The sequence below is a fragment of the Mustela nivalis genome (assembly GCF_964662115.1).
Source record: "Mustela nivalis genome assembly, chromosome: 2".
Classification (NCBI taxonomy): Eukaryota; Metazoa; Chordata; class Mammalia; order Carnivora; family Mustelidae; genus Mustela; species Mustela nivalis.
Window position 1 is genome coordinate 101,943,044 of NC_139021.1, and position 16,534 is coordinate 101,959,577.

General features: G+C 38.6%; 1 protein-coding gene across 5 annotated transcripts in view; it reads left to right on the forward strand.

Annotated features, from left to right (window-relative positions):
* The first annotated feature begins 2,500 nt into the window (after positions 1 to 2,500).
* The window catches only part of ZNF37A (zinc finger protein 37A), a 29,300-nt gene continuing 15,266 nt past the window's right edge, over positions 2,501 to 16,534 (forward strand). For 2 of the 5 annotated variants that reach the window (XM_082720832.1, XM_082720830.1), the window contains exons 1-5: positions 2,501 to 2,776; positions 3,717 to 3,802; positions 4,598 to 4,655; positions 12,951 to 13,077; positions 13,342 to 13,437. In XM_082720832.1, the coding sequence (XP_082576958.1) occupies positions 2,564 to 2,776; positions 3,717 to 3,802; positions 4,598 to 4,655; positions 12,951 to 13,077; positions 13,342 to 13,437 (580 nt within the window). In that variant the 5' untranslated portion in view covers positions 2,501 to 2,563. Of the gene's footprint in view, positions 2,890 to 3,716; positions 3,803 to 4,597; positions 4,656 to 12,950; positions 13,078 to 13,341; positions 13,438 to 16,534 lie in introns of all 5 variants that reach the window. The other 3 variants (XM_082720831.1, XM_082720833.1, XM_082720834.1) reach the window with 3 other exon arrangements.

The window sequence follows — 16,534 nt, forward strand, 5'->3', positions numbered from 1 at the left end:
GAGAGGCAGGCAGAGAGAGGGGGAAGCAGGCTCCCCGCTGAGCAGAGAGCCCGAAGTGGGACTTGATCCCAGGACCCTGAGATCATGACCTGAGCCGAAGTCAGCGGCTTAACCCACTGAGCCACCCAGGCACCCGACTTCAATACATTTTTAGTTTGCAAGTTTGCAATGCTTTCAATGATTCAGCGTTTTTGTGGTTAGTTATGAGTTCTGATGTAATGCAGTTATGAGATTATCGTTTCAATTTTTGCAGTACTTGGTATTATGTTTTATCTGCATATATTTGAATCCTAAAATGTCAAAATGCAAGTGTAAATCATGTGATAGATTTTCTAAAAGGTGTACATTGATTAGGCAAGAAAAAATTTCCTTTGAAGGTTTCTGTCCAGGATGCAAAGATAGCAGTCAGGTATAAACCAGCATATACTAATAGTTTAACATAAGAGTTGTATTATTTCCTCAACTAGTTCTATAGAAAGTGATAAAATAAATTTACTATTATGAGGAATTCAGATTGAGATACAGTAATTTCAACAGAAGTTGTAAGCACCCAGTATGCTGTACATCATCAACAGTCTCTCAGCTCAGATAGACTGTTTGAATGTACTGCTGACAGAAGTGTTTTCTGATTCTGAAGTTGCAATCAGAATTTCAGGTGCCAGGATGAAATTAACAACAAAATTTTGATTACAGAGATTATCAAGGATCAAATGGTGCCACCTTTTTACAGCATCACATGGATTCAAGTAATTACAATGTAGAAAATAAATATTTTCCCCTTGCTTCTGTGCTGCTTTTGGTGGAGCTATAATAATTCCTATATATACCTATACTAATACAGATTTTGGAGGATATTTGCATAAAGGTGCAGACATGTTTATTCCAAGTTGAAACATGAATGATTCTATGGAAGATGTGGGCTGTTGGCTGTCATATGCCTCTATGCATGATACCTGCTGTTCAAATAGCTTTTGATATTCTCTCTATACACATTGAAGTAATTGAATTTATGCTGTGTTTGAGTTGAGTGACTAAGAGATTTATGTGATTTTTGTTGGCATTCAGTATTCTTCACTTCTCTTGCATTCAGGAACCCACTGGCTCTCTTTAACAAACACTGTTAAGAGAGTTCTGTTTATTTAAAGCACTGAAATCATATTTCAATTCTCAAGAAAATGTCCCAATATTCTTGTTGACTATTTTTTCTTGTTGTCTTTTTAAATAATCCATTGAGTGAAACTAATTTGCTTATCTCTTGTTCATAGTTTTCAGTATCTTCTTAGCAACAGGATTATGGAAACTGAAAGAAAAGCAAAAAGTATTATTAAATATTCCAGTTTTCAGTGAAACCTGAAAGCATCAAAGGAAGAATTGATGAAATCTTTGTGTCAAGCTTGTTCTTAGAAGGGAAAATAATGCTTATGAATAGGAAAATAAATTGACTTGTGGATAATCATCATTGTACTTGCCATGACTGTCTTATGAAATGAGTTTCATCTCTTGAAGAATTTGATTTTTTTTTTTTACATAAATGTTACTATGTGCTTTTCCAGCATGGGAACAAGTGAATTATCACATGTAGTTTTAAAGAGGAAGGGAAAAGTTGGCAAAGATAAAAAAAAAAAAAAGTTCTCTTTTGTCAGTGGACAACATTTTTAAAAGTCATTAATCAAGAGAGCCAATGTAATTTTGAAGAATGGGAAAGGCAAATTATGACATGAAAGACGGTATTATGTATTTCTGCAATCAGATTTTGAAGCGCAATTCCCAGTGTTAACTTCATGCCACACATAATGCTAAATCGGGTGTGTTTCCTCATCAGTGAATGTCCAGAAGGACAAAACGAAATGCGAGAGACATGGATACTGTTTAAGATACGTTACAATGTAAACGGAACACAGACTGTCTCTGGAAGAAATTCTGCAAGTGCATTCTGCAAAACAAGGAACTGCCAGGAGAGCCCATCTATCAGGGAAAAAAACTAATGAAATAGGTATGTATTTAGATACTTAAATAATTTTGGGTAAACAACGAATAAAAATAGGGGCGCCTGGGTGGCTCAGTGGGTTGAAGCCTCTGCCTTCTGCTGGGGTCATGGTCCTAGGGTCCTGGGATCGGCCGCATCGGGTTCTCTGCTCAGCAGGGAGCTGGTTCCCCCTCCTCTCTCTCTGCCTGCCTTTCTGCCTACCTGTGATCTGTCAAATACATAAAATCTTAAAAAATAAATAAACAATCAGGGTTTTGAAGGGGCGGGGGCTGGGAGGTCAGGGTAACAGGTGGTGGGTATTATAGAGGGCACGGATTGCATGGAGCACTGGGTGTGGCGTAAAAATAATACTGTTATGCTGAAATAAATAAAAAATAAATTAAAAATAAATAAAAAATAAAAATAAAACTGTATTACCAGTAGGTCACCTGCTTATACCTTATTTGCTAAATCAAGCAGTTCTACCGAACATCCCCCAAGTCTGAAGGTCGTATTCCAGCGAGGTGGCACAAGTATTTGGGAAACTTTGCAGGGGCCCTGTGGCTGGACGCAGGAGTCGCTCCTGGCCTTCTGCGCATGTGCGCTGCGCCCCTCCAGTCTAGTTCGCGTAGGCGGCCGCGGCCTCGCGAGAAGACCGTCCCTGATGCTTCCGCGGTGAGATCGCGGCCTCAGGTGGCGAGTGCGCAGCCAGTGAGCCCCGGGGGCTTGGGCGTAGGTGACCCTTTAAACGGGAGGTTCCCCGCGGAGGGGCGATTGACGGAGGAAGAGGTTTTGGTACCTGAGCTCGGGGTGAGTCTTGCTCCGTCTTCATGCATCGAATGCGAACCAGCACGTCCCAGTGCTTGATACCGAGCGAAGCTTGGTGTTTTCATCTCCGACGTGAGGGCTCGGCAGAGGGCTGGGTAAGACCGGCGGAAACCGGCCTCGGGACGCTCGTCGCTGGGCGCTTCTCTTTTGGGGGAATGTTGTTCTTCTTCGCTCACGGTTCCTCTTGGTCTTCCAGTTCACCTGTGGTCAGTGTAGCGTCCCCATGGCAACCACGTGCGGGGCCGGGAGGTGATTAGAGCGAGCCCCAGGTGGTCTAGAAGGACCTGCCTCATCCTCTGCCCGCATCAAACCTGGGCCTGAGGCAGACCCAACAGCAAACAGCTGCAGGAGCCCTGACCTTGTTTCCCTGACCTGTGAGCCTGGCATCTGAGTGGAGGCATCCGGCCCCGCTCACCCGCTGCACCCTTCCCCGTTCCCTCAGTAGCAGCACTGGGCATTTACGGAAGGTCCAGCTTGTGATTGAGGGAGTCGGGAAGGTCCAAGAGCTTTAGATCTTGGATGGGGATTCCAACTGTCTATGCCTGGTATTCCTGGAACAAGGCAGCTCTTGTGAGGGAGATGGAGGGTTCCAGGAGCAGGGACCCCACCTAAGACTCCAGTCAGATGGTCCCCAGATCTAGAGTGAAGGGGAAGGGGCAAAGACTTGCTCGGCTCGAAGCAGTTTGGGTCCTGCTACCAGAACCACGTTCATAGCCAGATTCTGGCAAACTGCGTGATGGTGGATGTATTTGGCCAGCTTTCAGGAGGGATGTCAGCTATGGCTGGGAGAGGAGGGTAGGGTAACAGGAACCGAAGGTACGGCTTGTTGGAGAGCTGTGGGGCATCATGTGGAAAGAAGGGCTTAGCAGCCACAGAGGAGCAAACTGCGGCCTCCACCCCTTCCTCTTTCCTCCACTCCCAGATTCTCAGCGGCCGGCTCACTACAGCACAGCCAGCGCCATCCCTCTGTCCTGATCTGATAGAATCCGAGATGGAACTGCAGGAAAGGTCTTTACGGCTTACCTATTTGTGCTCTGCTTAAAGATGGGACTGGGATAGGGTGGGAAGGAAATGGGTCTTCTTTCACATACCTGCTCCTACTCACGCATTTTGTTGTGGGAGAAATGAGAGTAGACATTGAATCGCTTGATGGCCCAGGCAGCTGTTTTCTGCTTTGACAACAGATAAGTCAGAAGCAGTTTGTTGTTTTTAATCAAAAGATATGTTTGAGAACCTGAAACTGAGTTAAAGCAAACTCCCCCCCCCCCACCTTTGGAAAAAGACCAGCCCTTAAAACCCCATCCCTTTTTTCAGAAACTAGTAGGATTCTCTGGTTTATAATGACCATTATAACTTGAAATATTTTGCTCTGCATCAGTTTTAATGAAAGCATTACGTTCCATTCCTTGGCTTTTCCTAATTTGTTTATTTAGTGTACCGTGTTGTTTACATTTTTCTGTTTTAGAGCATACATTGTTAGTAAATCAGGAGAAAACAAAATTTTTTTAAAGATTTTATTTCTAAGTAATTTCTACACCCAACATGGGGCTCTAACCTACAACCCCAAGATCAAGAGTTGGTTGCCCCACCAGTTGAGCCTACCAGATGACCTGAAAACAAATGTTTTTGCATTTAAAAACTAGTGTGTTCAAGCACTATGGAATTGTGCATGGGCTGTTCCCTCCCTTCCTGTCCTCCTTTCTTCCCTTTCTCAAGGCATCTCCGCTTCAGAGGTGTTTTGCCTGCAGCTGTGTGGAGTTTTTCAGGCTGACGGCATCTCTCATGTTGGTTCTTTCCTCTCAGCTGTACCCTCACGGTTATCCACACTCTTCAGGGCCAGCAGAAGATGATCACATCCCAGGTGAGCTGTTCATTTGTTCACAGTTTTGCCTAACAGTGATTGTTATATGTGAGGTTTATAAAATGTCTCTACCTTCATATGAAATTGTAGAAATGAAATAGTAGAAATCAGGGAAAATGCAGAGCACAAGTCAACAGATCATAGTACATGGGCCAAATACAGCCTGCTGCTTATTTTTCTATGGCCCACAAACCATGAACTTTTAGGTGGTTGAGAAACAAATCAAGAGCAGTAGTTTGTGATGGGAAAGTGTATGAATTTCAGGGTCTATATAAAGTTTTATTGGGACCCAGCCGTGCGCATTCATTTGAATGAGGTGGTTGTGGCTGGTTTCATATTATAGGGGTAGAGCTGAGTGGTTGTGACAGAGATTGTGTAGCTTGGCAAGCCTGAAATATTTATTACGTGGCCATTTGCCAGAACTGTTTGCAGTTTGCTGACCTCTGCTACACCAGGGCAAAGAGGCCTTGTAGATAAATGATCACATCTTGTGATCTTACTGAGTTTTGAAACCAGAACATAGGAACGTTTTTTGATAAGCTTCATTTGGTGGCATTATGTACCTTCCAGTGACAGTCCTGCAATGATAAAAAGAAATGGTGGGCATAGAGTAATTCTTGTCCAGTTCAGAGGAAAAGTTGAATTGCACATGAATTGTGCCAGCATTAGGGCCCATGGCTGTCAAAGAAGGAGCAAGTTTGGGCAGACCACAGTGATCCAGGGTAATCAGTAGAATGAGATACGCTTTGTGACAGTCCTGGGGATTGGGCAATATCTAAATTTTTGCAGTCTGGTGACTGACTCTCCTCTTTCAATTGTGGTAAAATACATGACACAAAATTCACACTTGAACCTTTTTAAATTGTAGAACTCAGTTACACTTAACACACTCACAATGTTGTGCAACCATAACCACCCTCTCCTTCAAGAATAGTTTCATCACATCAAAAAGAAGCCTTATACCTTTAATGAGCGGTGCCATAATTAATGAGCAAATTACTCCGCCATCTCCTCAGCCTCTAGCAACCACTAATCTGCTTTCTGTTTATGGATTTGTTTATTCTGGATATCCCGTATAAATGGAAACATACAATATGAAATCTGAAATGTGTGGCTTCTCTCACTTAATGTTTTGATACCCATCCATGTTGTAGCATGTACCACTACTTTTTTTTAATGGCTGAATGATACTCCACTGATGTGTTGTCCACCTTTTGTGTATCCATCAGTTGGTGGGCATTTGGAGTGATTTCATGTTTGGGTATTGAGAACAGTGCTGCTATGAACATTCTTGTACAAGTTTTTGTTTCAAGTCCTATTTCACTTCTTTTCTGGAAGTAAAATTGATGGGTCATTCCGCATTTATTGTGAAACAACCAAACTCTTCTACAGCAAGGTCCCTTGCAAGTCCATATGAATTTTAGGTTAACCTTTCTATTTCTGCAAAGGAAAGGCTATTGAGATTTTAGTAAGGATTGCATTGAATCTGTACATCATTTTGGGGAATTTTGACATTTTAACAGTATTAGGTTTTACAGTCCGTGAACGTGAGGTGTTTTTCCATTTGCTTAGGTCTTCTTCAGTATTTTTCAGCAGTGTTTTGTAGTTTTTCAGTATGCAAAACTTATGTATCCTTGCTTAAATTTATTCTTAAGTATTCTTTTAGATGAAACCGTTTTCTTAATTCAACTCTGATTTCTCTTTCAACTTAGTTGAAAGCAAGTAAGTGAAAACTGCTTGATTCGAAAAGGAGATGTTATCCATTCTCACTCACCATCCATTCCTTACTTTAATGCCTTGGGGGTTTTGGGATCATTAGGGTGTTGCACCTTAGTAAGATTTTCCGTATTCTTTGTGAGCATAATTTTTTGGTAAGGAATATGTCTCTAGACATTTTTGGCCTAGTATGAGATGCTCTGACCTTTATATTGAGAATTTAATCTGTTCTCATTTTGTTGTGGTTACTGATACATGGTTTTAGCTCCTTCATCTTTCATTGTAATTTTATTCTCCACACTTTGTTCTTTTGTCTTTAAGAAAGTTTGCTGAGGTGAAATTCACATACTAAAGTAACTATTTTAAAGTGACCAAATGAGTTCAGTGGCACTTAGTACATTGAGAGTGTTATGCAACCACTACCTTAATTGAGTTTCAGAATATTCCCATCATTCTAAATAAAGCCTGTTACTCATTAAGGAGTTTCTCCCCATTCTCTTATTCACCCAGTCCCTGGCAGCGAGCTGTTTGTGTTCTGTCTCTATGGACTGATCTATTCTGAGTATTTCCTACAAATGGAGTCATTCAGTATATGGGCATTTGTGTCTAGCTTCCTTCACTTAGCATGTTGTCAAGGTTCATCCATGTTGTAGTACTTACCAGTACATTTTCACTTTTTTTTTCTTATTTTTTGTGGTAAAATACAACATAACGTAAAATTTACCATCTTAAACATTTTTTTTTTTAATTTTCCCTATTCCATTTTTTTTTCTTTATTTTTTTTTTAAATTTATTTTTTATTTTCAGCATAACAGTATTCATTATTTTTCATCTTAAACATTTTTAAGTGTGTGCTTCAGTGGTGTATTCACATTCTTGTGCTTCTGTCACTCTGTTCATCCCCATAGTCTTTCATCTTGTAAAACTGAAATTCTGTACCTATTAAACAATAGCTCCCCTCTGGGAACTCCTATGATACTTCCTGATTCTGTAATTCTGACTACCCTAAGTACCTCATAGAAGTGGAATCCTGTAGTATTTGTCTTTGTGTGACTGCCTTATTTCACTTAACATGAATCTTGAAGATTCATCCATGTTGTAGCATACTGCAGACTTTTTTCCATTTTTAAGGCTGAGTGATATCCCATTGTATGTATATGTACATTTTGCTTATCCATTCATCTGTCCATGGACACTTGAGTAGTTCCTTGTTTTAGCTATTATGAATAACAATGCTGCTATAAAAATGAGTGTACAGACATCTTTTTGAGACCTTCTTTTAGGTTGTTGTGGATATTCACGTTTCTTTAGATTCTGTATGAATTTTAGTATGAAATATTTTTTTAAGATTTTATTTATTTATTTGACAGAGATCACAAGTAGGCAGAGAGGCAGGCAGAGAGAGAAAGGGGGAAGCAGGCTTCCCGCTGAGCAGAGAGCCTGATGCAGGGCTTGATCCCAGGACCCTCGGATCATGACCCGAGCGGAAGGCAGAGGCTTTAACCCACTGAGTCACCCAGGTGTCCTAGGATGAATATTTTTCATTTCTGCAAAAAATATTATTGGAATTTTGCTAGAGATTTCATTGAATCTGTTGATTGCCTTGAGTAATATTGACATTTTAACAATAAGTTTCCTAATCCATGCACATGGGATGTGTTTCCATTTATTTATGTCGTCTTTTATGTCTTTTAGCACTGTTTTATAGTTTTCATTGTGCAAATCTTTTACATCTTTGATTACATTAATTCCTAAAATTTCTTTTGATGCTTTTGTAAATGAATTTGCTTTTGTAATTTCTTTTTCAGCTTATTCATTGTTCCTGTATAGAAATGCAACTGATTTTTGTATGTTGACATATCTTGCTATTTTGTTGAATTCATTTCGTTGATCTAACAGCTTTTCTTGTGAAGTCTTCAGGTTTTTCTACATATAAGATTATATCATTTGCACAGATGATTTTACTTTTTCCTTTTCAATTTGAATACTTTTATTTCTTTTTCTGGTCTAATGCTGTGACTAGAACTTCCAATACTATGCTAAATAGAAGTGATGAAAGCAGGCAGCCTTGCCTTGCTTCTGATCTTAGAATAATAGCTTTCAGCCTTTCACCATTGAGTATAATTTTTCCTGTATTTTTTGCATACATGGCTATTATTATATGGGGTTAGTTCTCTGCTATCCCTATTTTAATGAGTGTTGTTATCATGAAAGACTGTTGAATTTTGTCAGATGCTATTTCTGTATCAGTTTAGATGGTCATTTGGTTTTTTTCCTTCATTGTTTGATGTGGTGTATTATACTGATTGATTTTTGTGTGTTGAACCGTCTTTGGATTCCAAGAATGGATCTACTTGGTCAGGGCATATAATCCATTTTATTTTGTTTTATTTTTTCATTGAAGTGTAACATACAGTTTTATTTAGTTTAAGTTGTACAACATACTGACTCAACAATTCTATACATTAGTCAGTGCTTACCTCAGTAAGGGTAGTCACCAACTGTTGCCATACATGATTACAGTACTATTGACTTTATTTACTGCTCTATACTTTTCATCTCCATAATTTATGTATTTTATAACTCTTCTTATATCCATTTTATATCTTTTGTGAGTTTGTAACTCTTTTTTGTTTTTCTTAAAGATTTTATTTATTTGATAGACAGAAATCACAAGTAGGCAAAGAGGAAAGCAGAGAGAGAAGGAGGGAAGCAGGTTTCCTGCTGAGCAGAGAGCCCGATGCAGGGTTCGATCCCAGGACCCTGAGATCATGACCTGAGCCGAAGGCAGAGGCTTTAACCCACTGAGCCACCCAGGTGCCCCATGAGTTTGTAACTCTTAATCCTTTTTCTCAGCAGTCTCCTCCCCACCTCCCCTCTGGCACCACTATTTGTTCTCCGTTTTTATGGATCTGTATTTTATTTATTGGTTCCTTTGTTTTGTTTTTCAGATTCCACATGTTAATGAAATCGTATGGTATTTGTCTTTTTCTGTCTGACTTATTTCACTTAGCATAATACCTTTTAGGTCTTCATATCTTGTCACAAATGACAAGATCTCATTCTTAAGGCTGAGTAATATTCTATTGTGTCTCTATACCATATATTCTTTATTCATTCATCTATCAGTGGACACTTGGGTTCCTTCCGTATCTTGGCTATTGTAAATAAAGCTGCAGTAAGCATACATATGCTGCATATATCTTTTCAAATTAGTTTTGTTTGTTTTTTCCTTTGGATAAATACCCAAAGAAAGTGGAATTATTGGATCATATGATATTTCTATTTTTAATATTTTGAGGAAACTCCATACTGTTTTCCACATTGCCTGCACCAATTCCATTCCCACCAAAAATACACAGGCATCTCATTTTCTCCACGTCTTCACCAACACTTGTTATTTCTTTTTTTTTTTTTATGAGTATGATTCAATTGATTTTTTTTATTTTTTTATTTTTATTTATTTATTTATCTATTTTTGTATTTTAATTTTTTATTTTTTTTATAAACATATATTTTTATCCCCAGGGGTACAGGTCTGTGAATCACCAGGTTTACACACTTCACCGCACTCACCAAAGCACATACCCTCCCCAATGTCCATAATCCCACCCCCTTCTCCCAAACCCCCTCCCCCCAGCAACCCTTTTTTGATAGTAAGCACTCTGACTGGTGTGAGGTGGTTTCGATTTACATTTCCTTGATTAGTGATGTAGAGCATCTTCTTATGTGTCTGTTGGCCATCTGTTATGTCTTCTTTAATCAGTGGCTTTTTTTCATTTGTTTGTTTTGTTTTGTTTTGGCATTGTGTTGTATATGCCCTTTATATGTTTTGTATATTAATCCCTTATTGGATATATCATTTGCAGATACTTTCTTCCATTCACTGGGTAAATTTTTTGTTTCATTGATGGGTTCATTTGTGCAAAATCTTTTTATTTTTATAGTTGCAGTTGTTTATTTTTGCTTTGTTTCTCTTGCCTTAGGAGACATATCTAGAAAAATCTTTCTATGGCCAATGTCAAAGAAATTACTTGCTATGTTTTCTAATTGGAGTTTTATAACCTTTAGTACCTTTTGAGTGTATTTTTGTGTATGGTGTGAGAAGGTGGCCCAGTTTCGTTATTTCGTACGTAGCTGTTCAGATTTCCCAGCACCAGTTGTTAAAGAGACGGTCTTTTTCTCAGTCTTTATTCTTGCTTCCTTTGTCGTAGATTAATTGACCATATAGGTATGGGTTTATTTCTGGGGTCTCTGTAATGTTCCATTGATTTTTGTGTCTTGTTTTGTGCCAGTACCATGTATTTTGATTACTATAGTATTGTAGTATATTTATTATAATCCTTCTGTTTGATAATATTTTATTGAGGATTTTTTACATTAGTGTTCATAAAGGATATTGGTCAGTAGTTTTCTCTTTAAAATAATTTATTTAAACAACAACAAAAAAGAATTCACTCATTTTGCCCACTCTACTCCCCACCTCTGGCAACTACCCGTTTGTTTTCTGTATTAAGAGTATTTTCTTTAAGATTCCACATATCAGAGAGATCACATGGCACTTGTCTTTTTCTCTTTCTGACTTATTTCACTTAGTATAATGCCACAAAGTCCACCCATGTTGCTGTAAGTGGCAAGGTTTCATTCTTTTTTTATGGTTGAATAATATTCCATTGTATAGATATACCACAGTTTCTTTATGCATTCATCTATCAATGGACAGTTAGGTTGTTCCCATATCTTAGATATATTTTTTTTAATTTAAGATTTTTATTTATTTGACAGACAGATCACAAGTAGGCAGAGAGGCAGGCAGAGAGAGGAGGAGGAGGCAGGCTCCCTGCCGAGCAGAGAGCCCGATGTGAGGCTTGATCCCAGGACCCTGGGATCATGACCCGAACCGAAGGCAGTGGCTTAACCCACTGAGCCACCCAGGCGCCCCCCCCCCATATCTTAGATATTTTAAATAATGCTGCAATAAACATAGGAATTTATATAACCTTTTGAGTTAATGTTTTTATTTTCTTTGGATAAATACCCAGAAGTGGAATTGCTGGATGATATTATCTAGTTTTAGTTTTTGGAAGAGCCTTCATACCATTTTCTATAGCACCAATTCACATTTCCACCAACAGTGCACAAGGGTTCCTTTTTTTTTTTTTTTTAACATCCTCACCAGCACCTGTTGTTATTTCTTGTGTTTTTGAGAGCCATTCTAACAGGTGTAAGGTAATATCACTTTGGTCTTGACTTGCATCTCCCTAATAATGAATGATGTTGAGCATCTTTTGAATAAACCTGTTAGTCATATGTATGTCTTCTTTGAATTAAGACTATTTAGATCTTCTGCCCAATTTTTCATCAGATTTTTTTTTTATTTTAAAAAATGAGTTGATGTGTTCTTTATATATTTTGAATATCAGTCCCTTATTAGATACATTACTTGGAAATATTTTCTCCTATTTAGTAAGTTGCCTTTCCATTTTGTTGATGATTTTTCTTTGGTGTATAAAAATTTTAGTTATGATGTAGTCCCATTTATTTATTCTTTCTTTTGTTGCTTTTGCTTTTGGTGTCAAATCTAAAATCATTGCCTAGACCTGTGTCAAGGAGCTTACCACCTGTGTTTTTCCTAGAGTTTTATGTTTACATATTTTCCTGTTACTTTGTATGCCTTGTGATTTTTTTTAATTGACCACTGGGCATTTGACTCTTAATAATGTGGTAACTCTGGAAATCAGATTCTTCCCATTCTGCAATGTTTGCCATATTTTCTTACTGATTTTGTTTATTTTCTTTTATCTTTTGATTGTTGTAGGCTGTCTCTGTGCCAAGGATCTGCCTGATGTGTAAATTTAATGTCTTAGTGTTTTCTGAACCTGTCCTTGGGTATGCACCCTCACTTTCTGATTCTCCTAGTATATGCAGTTATTTTTTAATGTCTTGGTCTTCAGTGTTTGATTCCTAAAGGGGGAAAGGCAAAGAATGAAGGAGGAGAAAATGAAAAGGGGAAAACACAAACTGAAGGGGACTTGCAGCAACCGGGGAAATGCACTAACAGTGGCTGTGTGCCTCTTTGCACGCATGTGATCAGAGGCATTGGTCCTCAGAGCACGGGAACTTGCACAGAACCCCTTTATGAATGGTGTCTTTGTTGCACATGTTTATGGTATGGATTCTTTAAGTCCTATGGTAGCTATGTTTTTGTATGTTTCCTTATGAGAATAACTTCTTTAAGACCAGGAAGAGTATTTTTTTAAACTTGGAATTCTCAGAGACTAGGGCAGTTACAGGTACATGTGGGCACTCAGATTTTTTGTATTAAATAACAAAAAAATGGTATTTCTATTATTATTATTTTTTTAACTCAAAAAGCATAACACAAAAGAAGCTCTATAATAGAGGTCCTTAGTAAAATTTTCTGGCCAGTTTTCAGCAGTAAAAAATGGTAAGAATTGGTCTTTGCAGTCAAGTGCTCTACCACTGAGCTATACCCCTAAGAATTGGTCTTTGAACTTCCTTTTTTTCCTATAACTTGATTTTGACCACTTCAGACTAAGCAGAAATGTGCTTTTCCAGGGATCATTGTCATTCAGGGATGTGACCGTGGGCTTCACTCAGGAGGAGTGGCAGCACCTGGACCCTACTCAGAGGACCCTGTACAGGGAAGTGATGCTGGAGAACTATAGCCACCTTGTCTCAGTGGGTAGGTAATGTTTGTTTCTCACGTAGACCCCCAGTATGTGTGTCTTTTTTATTTACAGAAACTTGCAGAGTTTTTGGAATATAATATTTAGTTTTGAAATTTGTAGGTCAAGGATGACCTTTTGATTATCCAAAGGGATTTGTTTTCTTTTCCCTCATAACAGGGATTAATTTTTTTTTTTTTTTGTATGGTCTTTGAGTTATAATGTCCTCCGCCTTCAGAGGCCCTAAAACTCATCCAGTTTGTCCCATTTCTCATTCACAGGGTATTCCATCCCTAAACCAGAAGTGATCCTCAAGTTGGAGCAAGGAGAGGAGCCGTGGATATTAGAGGAAGAGTTCCTGAGCCAGAACGACCCAGGTGAGTGAGTACGTATGAGCCAGATGGAGTTTAGGAGGAAATTAGATCACAAAGCCGTAGTTCAGAGCTTTAAGGCCATTGAAATGGTCTTTAAGAATCACTTTTTAGGGCGCCTGGGTGGCTCAGTGGTTAAGCCGCTGCCTTCGGCTCAGGTCATGATCTCAGGGTCCTGGGATCGAGTCCCGCATTGGGCTCTCTGCTCGGCAGGGAGCCTGCTTCCTCCTCTCTCTCTCTGCCTGCCCTTCTACCTACTTGTGATTTCTCTCTGTCAAATAAATAAATAAAATCTTTCAAAAAAAAAAAAAAAAAAAAAGAATCACTTTTTAGATGCTCTGGACCTTTGAAAGTAGCATGTTGACGTGACTCAAATATTCAGTGTCACTCAATCACCCAGTATCTCCCAGTGTCACTTTTTTTTTTTTTTAAGATTTTATTTATTTTTATTTGACAGAGAGAAATCACAAGTAGACAGGCAGGCAGAGAGAGAGAGAGAGGGAAGCAGGCTCCCCGCCGAGCAGAGAGCCCGATGCGGGACTCCATCCCAGGACCCTGAGATCATGACCCAAGCCTAAGGCAGCGGCCTAACCCACTGAGCCACCCAGGCGCCCCCCAGTGTCACTTTTATACACAATGTTATCTTTGTTTTCCTCCTTAGGAATTAATTATATAGAGTTAAATACACAGATTTTAAGTATACACATTACTATATATGTGTGTATATACAATATACGTATAAACACACAGTGTGTGTGTGTGTATATTTAGTATCTGCCTGCTTTGATTCAGTATTATGTCTATGAGAAATATTCACGTTGGTTTATGATTAGTTTATTGCTTTATATTGCTGTGTAGCATTCCACTGTGACTACCACAGTGTTTATGTCTTTATTATGTTATTGAAACTTATTTAGGATACATATTTGAAACATATTTGTTTTGAAACACTTGATTTGAGTTTGAGGTTTGTGAAAAACATTTATAAAAATTATTGTGTGTGTTGTTCTGAGGAGTATGTAAACTCTTCTGTTAGTTGTGTGACCAGAAATGGACTTGCTGGGCAGAGTGATCACATACTTAACTTTAACACACTTTTTAATTTAAATAATTTTCCGAAGAGGTTGTACTAAATCGTGTTGTCGCTAGCAATGTATGAGAGCTTTAATTGCCTTTTATTGTTGTGAGCACTTGGTATTGTCAGTCTAATTTGGCCATTTTAGTCATTTTGTTGTGTTATCTCATTAGGCTTTAATTCCCATTTCTCTGATGACTGATGTTGAGCATCTTTTCATATTTTTGTTGGCTATTTGGATCTTCTTTAGCAAAGTTAACTGTTCAGGTCTTTTGCCTATATTTTATCGGACCATTAGTCTTTTTCTGTTGAATTATAGAACTTTTAAAATAGACTCCAGGGACGCCTGGGTGGCTCAGTTGGCTGGACGACTGCCTTCGGCTCAGGTCATGATCCTGGAGTCCCGGGATTGAGTCCCACATCGGGCTCCCAGCTGCATGGGGAGTCTGCTTCTCCCTCTGACCTTCTCCTCGCTCATGCTCTCTCTCACTGTCTCTCTCTCTCAAATAAATAAATAAAATCTTAAAAAAAAATAGATTCCAAATATGAATCTTTGGCAAATGTATGTATTGACAGTGCCTTTTCTCAATTATATAAGCCTTGTCTTACCATTTTCTTGATGACTTCTGATGACAGTTAAAAAGACTGTCCTTTCTTCTGCTGAATCTTTGTCATTTATCAGGTGAACATATATTTGTGGTTTTGTTTCTGGGCTTTCTGTTTTGTTCTATTGGCTGTCTTTTTTTTTTTTTAATTTTTATTTATTTATTTGAGAGAGAGACAGAGTGAGAGAGCATGAGAGGGGAGGTCAGAGGGAGAAGCAGACTCCCCCATGGAGCTGGGAGCCTGATGTGGGACTTGATCCCAGGAGTCCGGGATCATGACCTGAGCTGAAGGCAGTTGCTTAACCAACGGAGCCACCCAGGTGCCCCTATTGGCTGTCTAATAAAGGTTCCATTTATCCATCTTCTTGACAATACTATTATCTTTTATCTTTATAATTTAATTATAAGTCATGACATCTGGCAGTGTTAGCCTTGTAGCTTTGCTGTTTTCTTCAAGGTTGCTTGGCTTTGGCATGAACAGAATGTTGCCAAGAATATCTTTAATCTACAAAATATATTAAAATAATTTCTATGTTTCCAGATATTATGGACAGTGCTATGGTACTATGAACTTTTACATTTTCATATAAATTTTAGAATCAGCTTGTCAGTTTCCACAAACACACACACACACACACACACACCATCCATACCCCTATACCTCCTCTTTTAGGGCTTTTATTGGGGTTGCATTGATCATTTCGGAGAGAATTGGCATTGTAAGGGCCTGCCCCTCCCAGAGGAACTTGCCTGTGGATTCAGGATGCAGGGGCAGGGCAGTGTGATTCTTGATGCTTGGCTCAAAATAAAGCTTTGCTTGACCTTCGCTTTGTATCAGTCTCGTTCCTTTGATCACGGACCCTAACAGCATCTAATTCTAGTATATAGAAAAATTGTTGGTATTCGCACACTGGCTTTGTATCCTGCAATCGTGCTAAGTTTACTTATTCTGATAGTTATTTTATAGTTTTTAAAAAATTTTTAGGTCAATAATTGTGTTGTCTGTGCATAAAGACAAGTGTACTTCTCCTTCCTAATTTTTTACTGGCTAAGAATGCCAATAGCATGTTGTATAGAAGTGGTGAAGGTGAACATCTTTGTCTTGTTTTTGAATTCAGGAAGAAACTATTGAGTATTTTAGAATTAATTTTGATTTTAACTGAGGGATTTCTATAAATGTGCCTTATTATTTTGAGGAAGTTCTCTTCTATTCTTAGTTTGCTAAGAGGGTTTTTGTTTTTAAAGATTTATTTATGCTAGAGAGAGAAAGAGAAAGAGAGTACGTGCCTGGTGGGGATGCTTAACTGACTGTGCCACTGAAGTGCTCCCTCTTATTGTTTTTTTTTTCTGAATCATGAATGAGTATTTTGTCAAAAGTTTTCTCTGCATATATTGAGATAATCATGACTTTTCATATTTATTC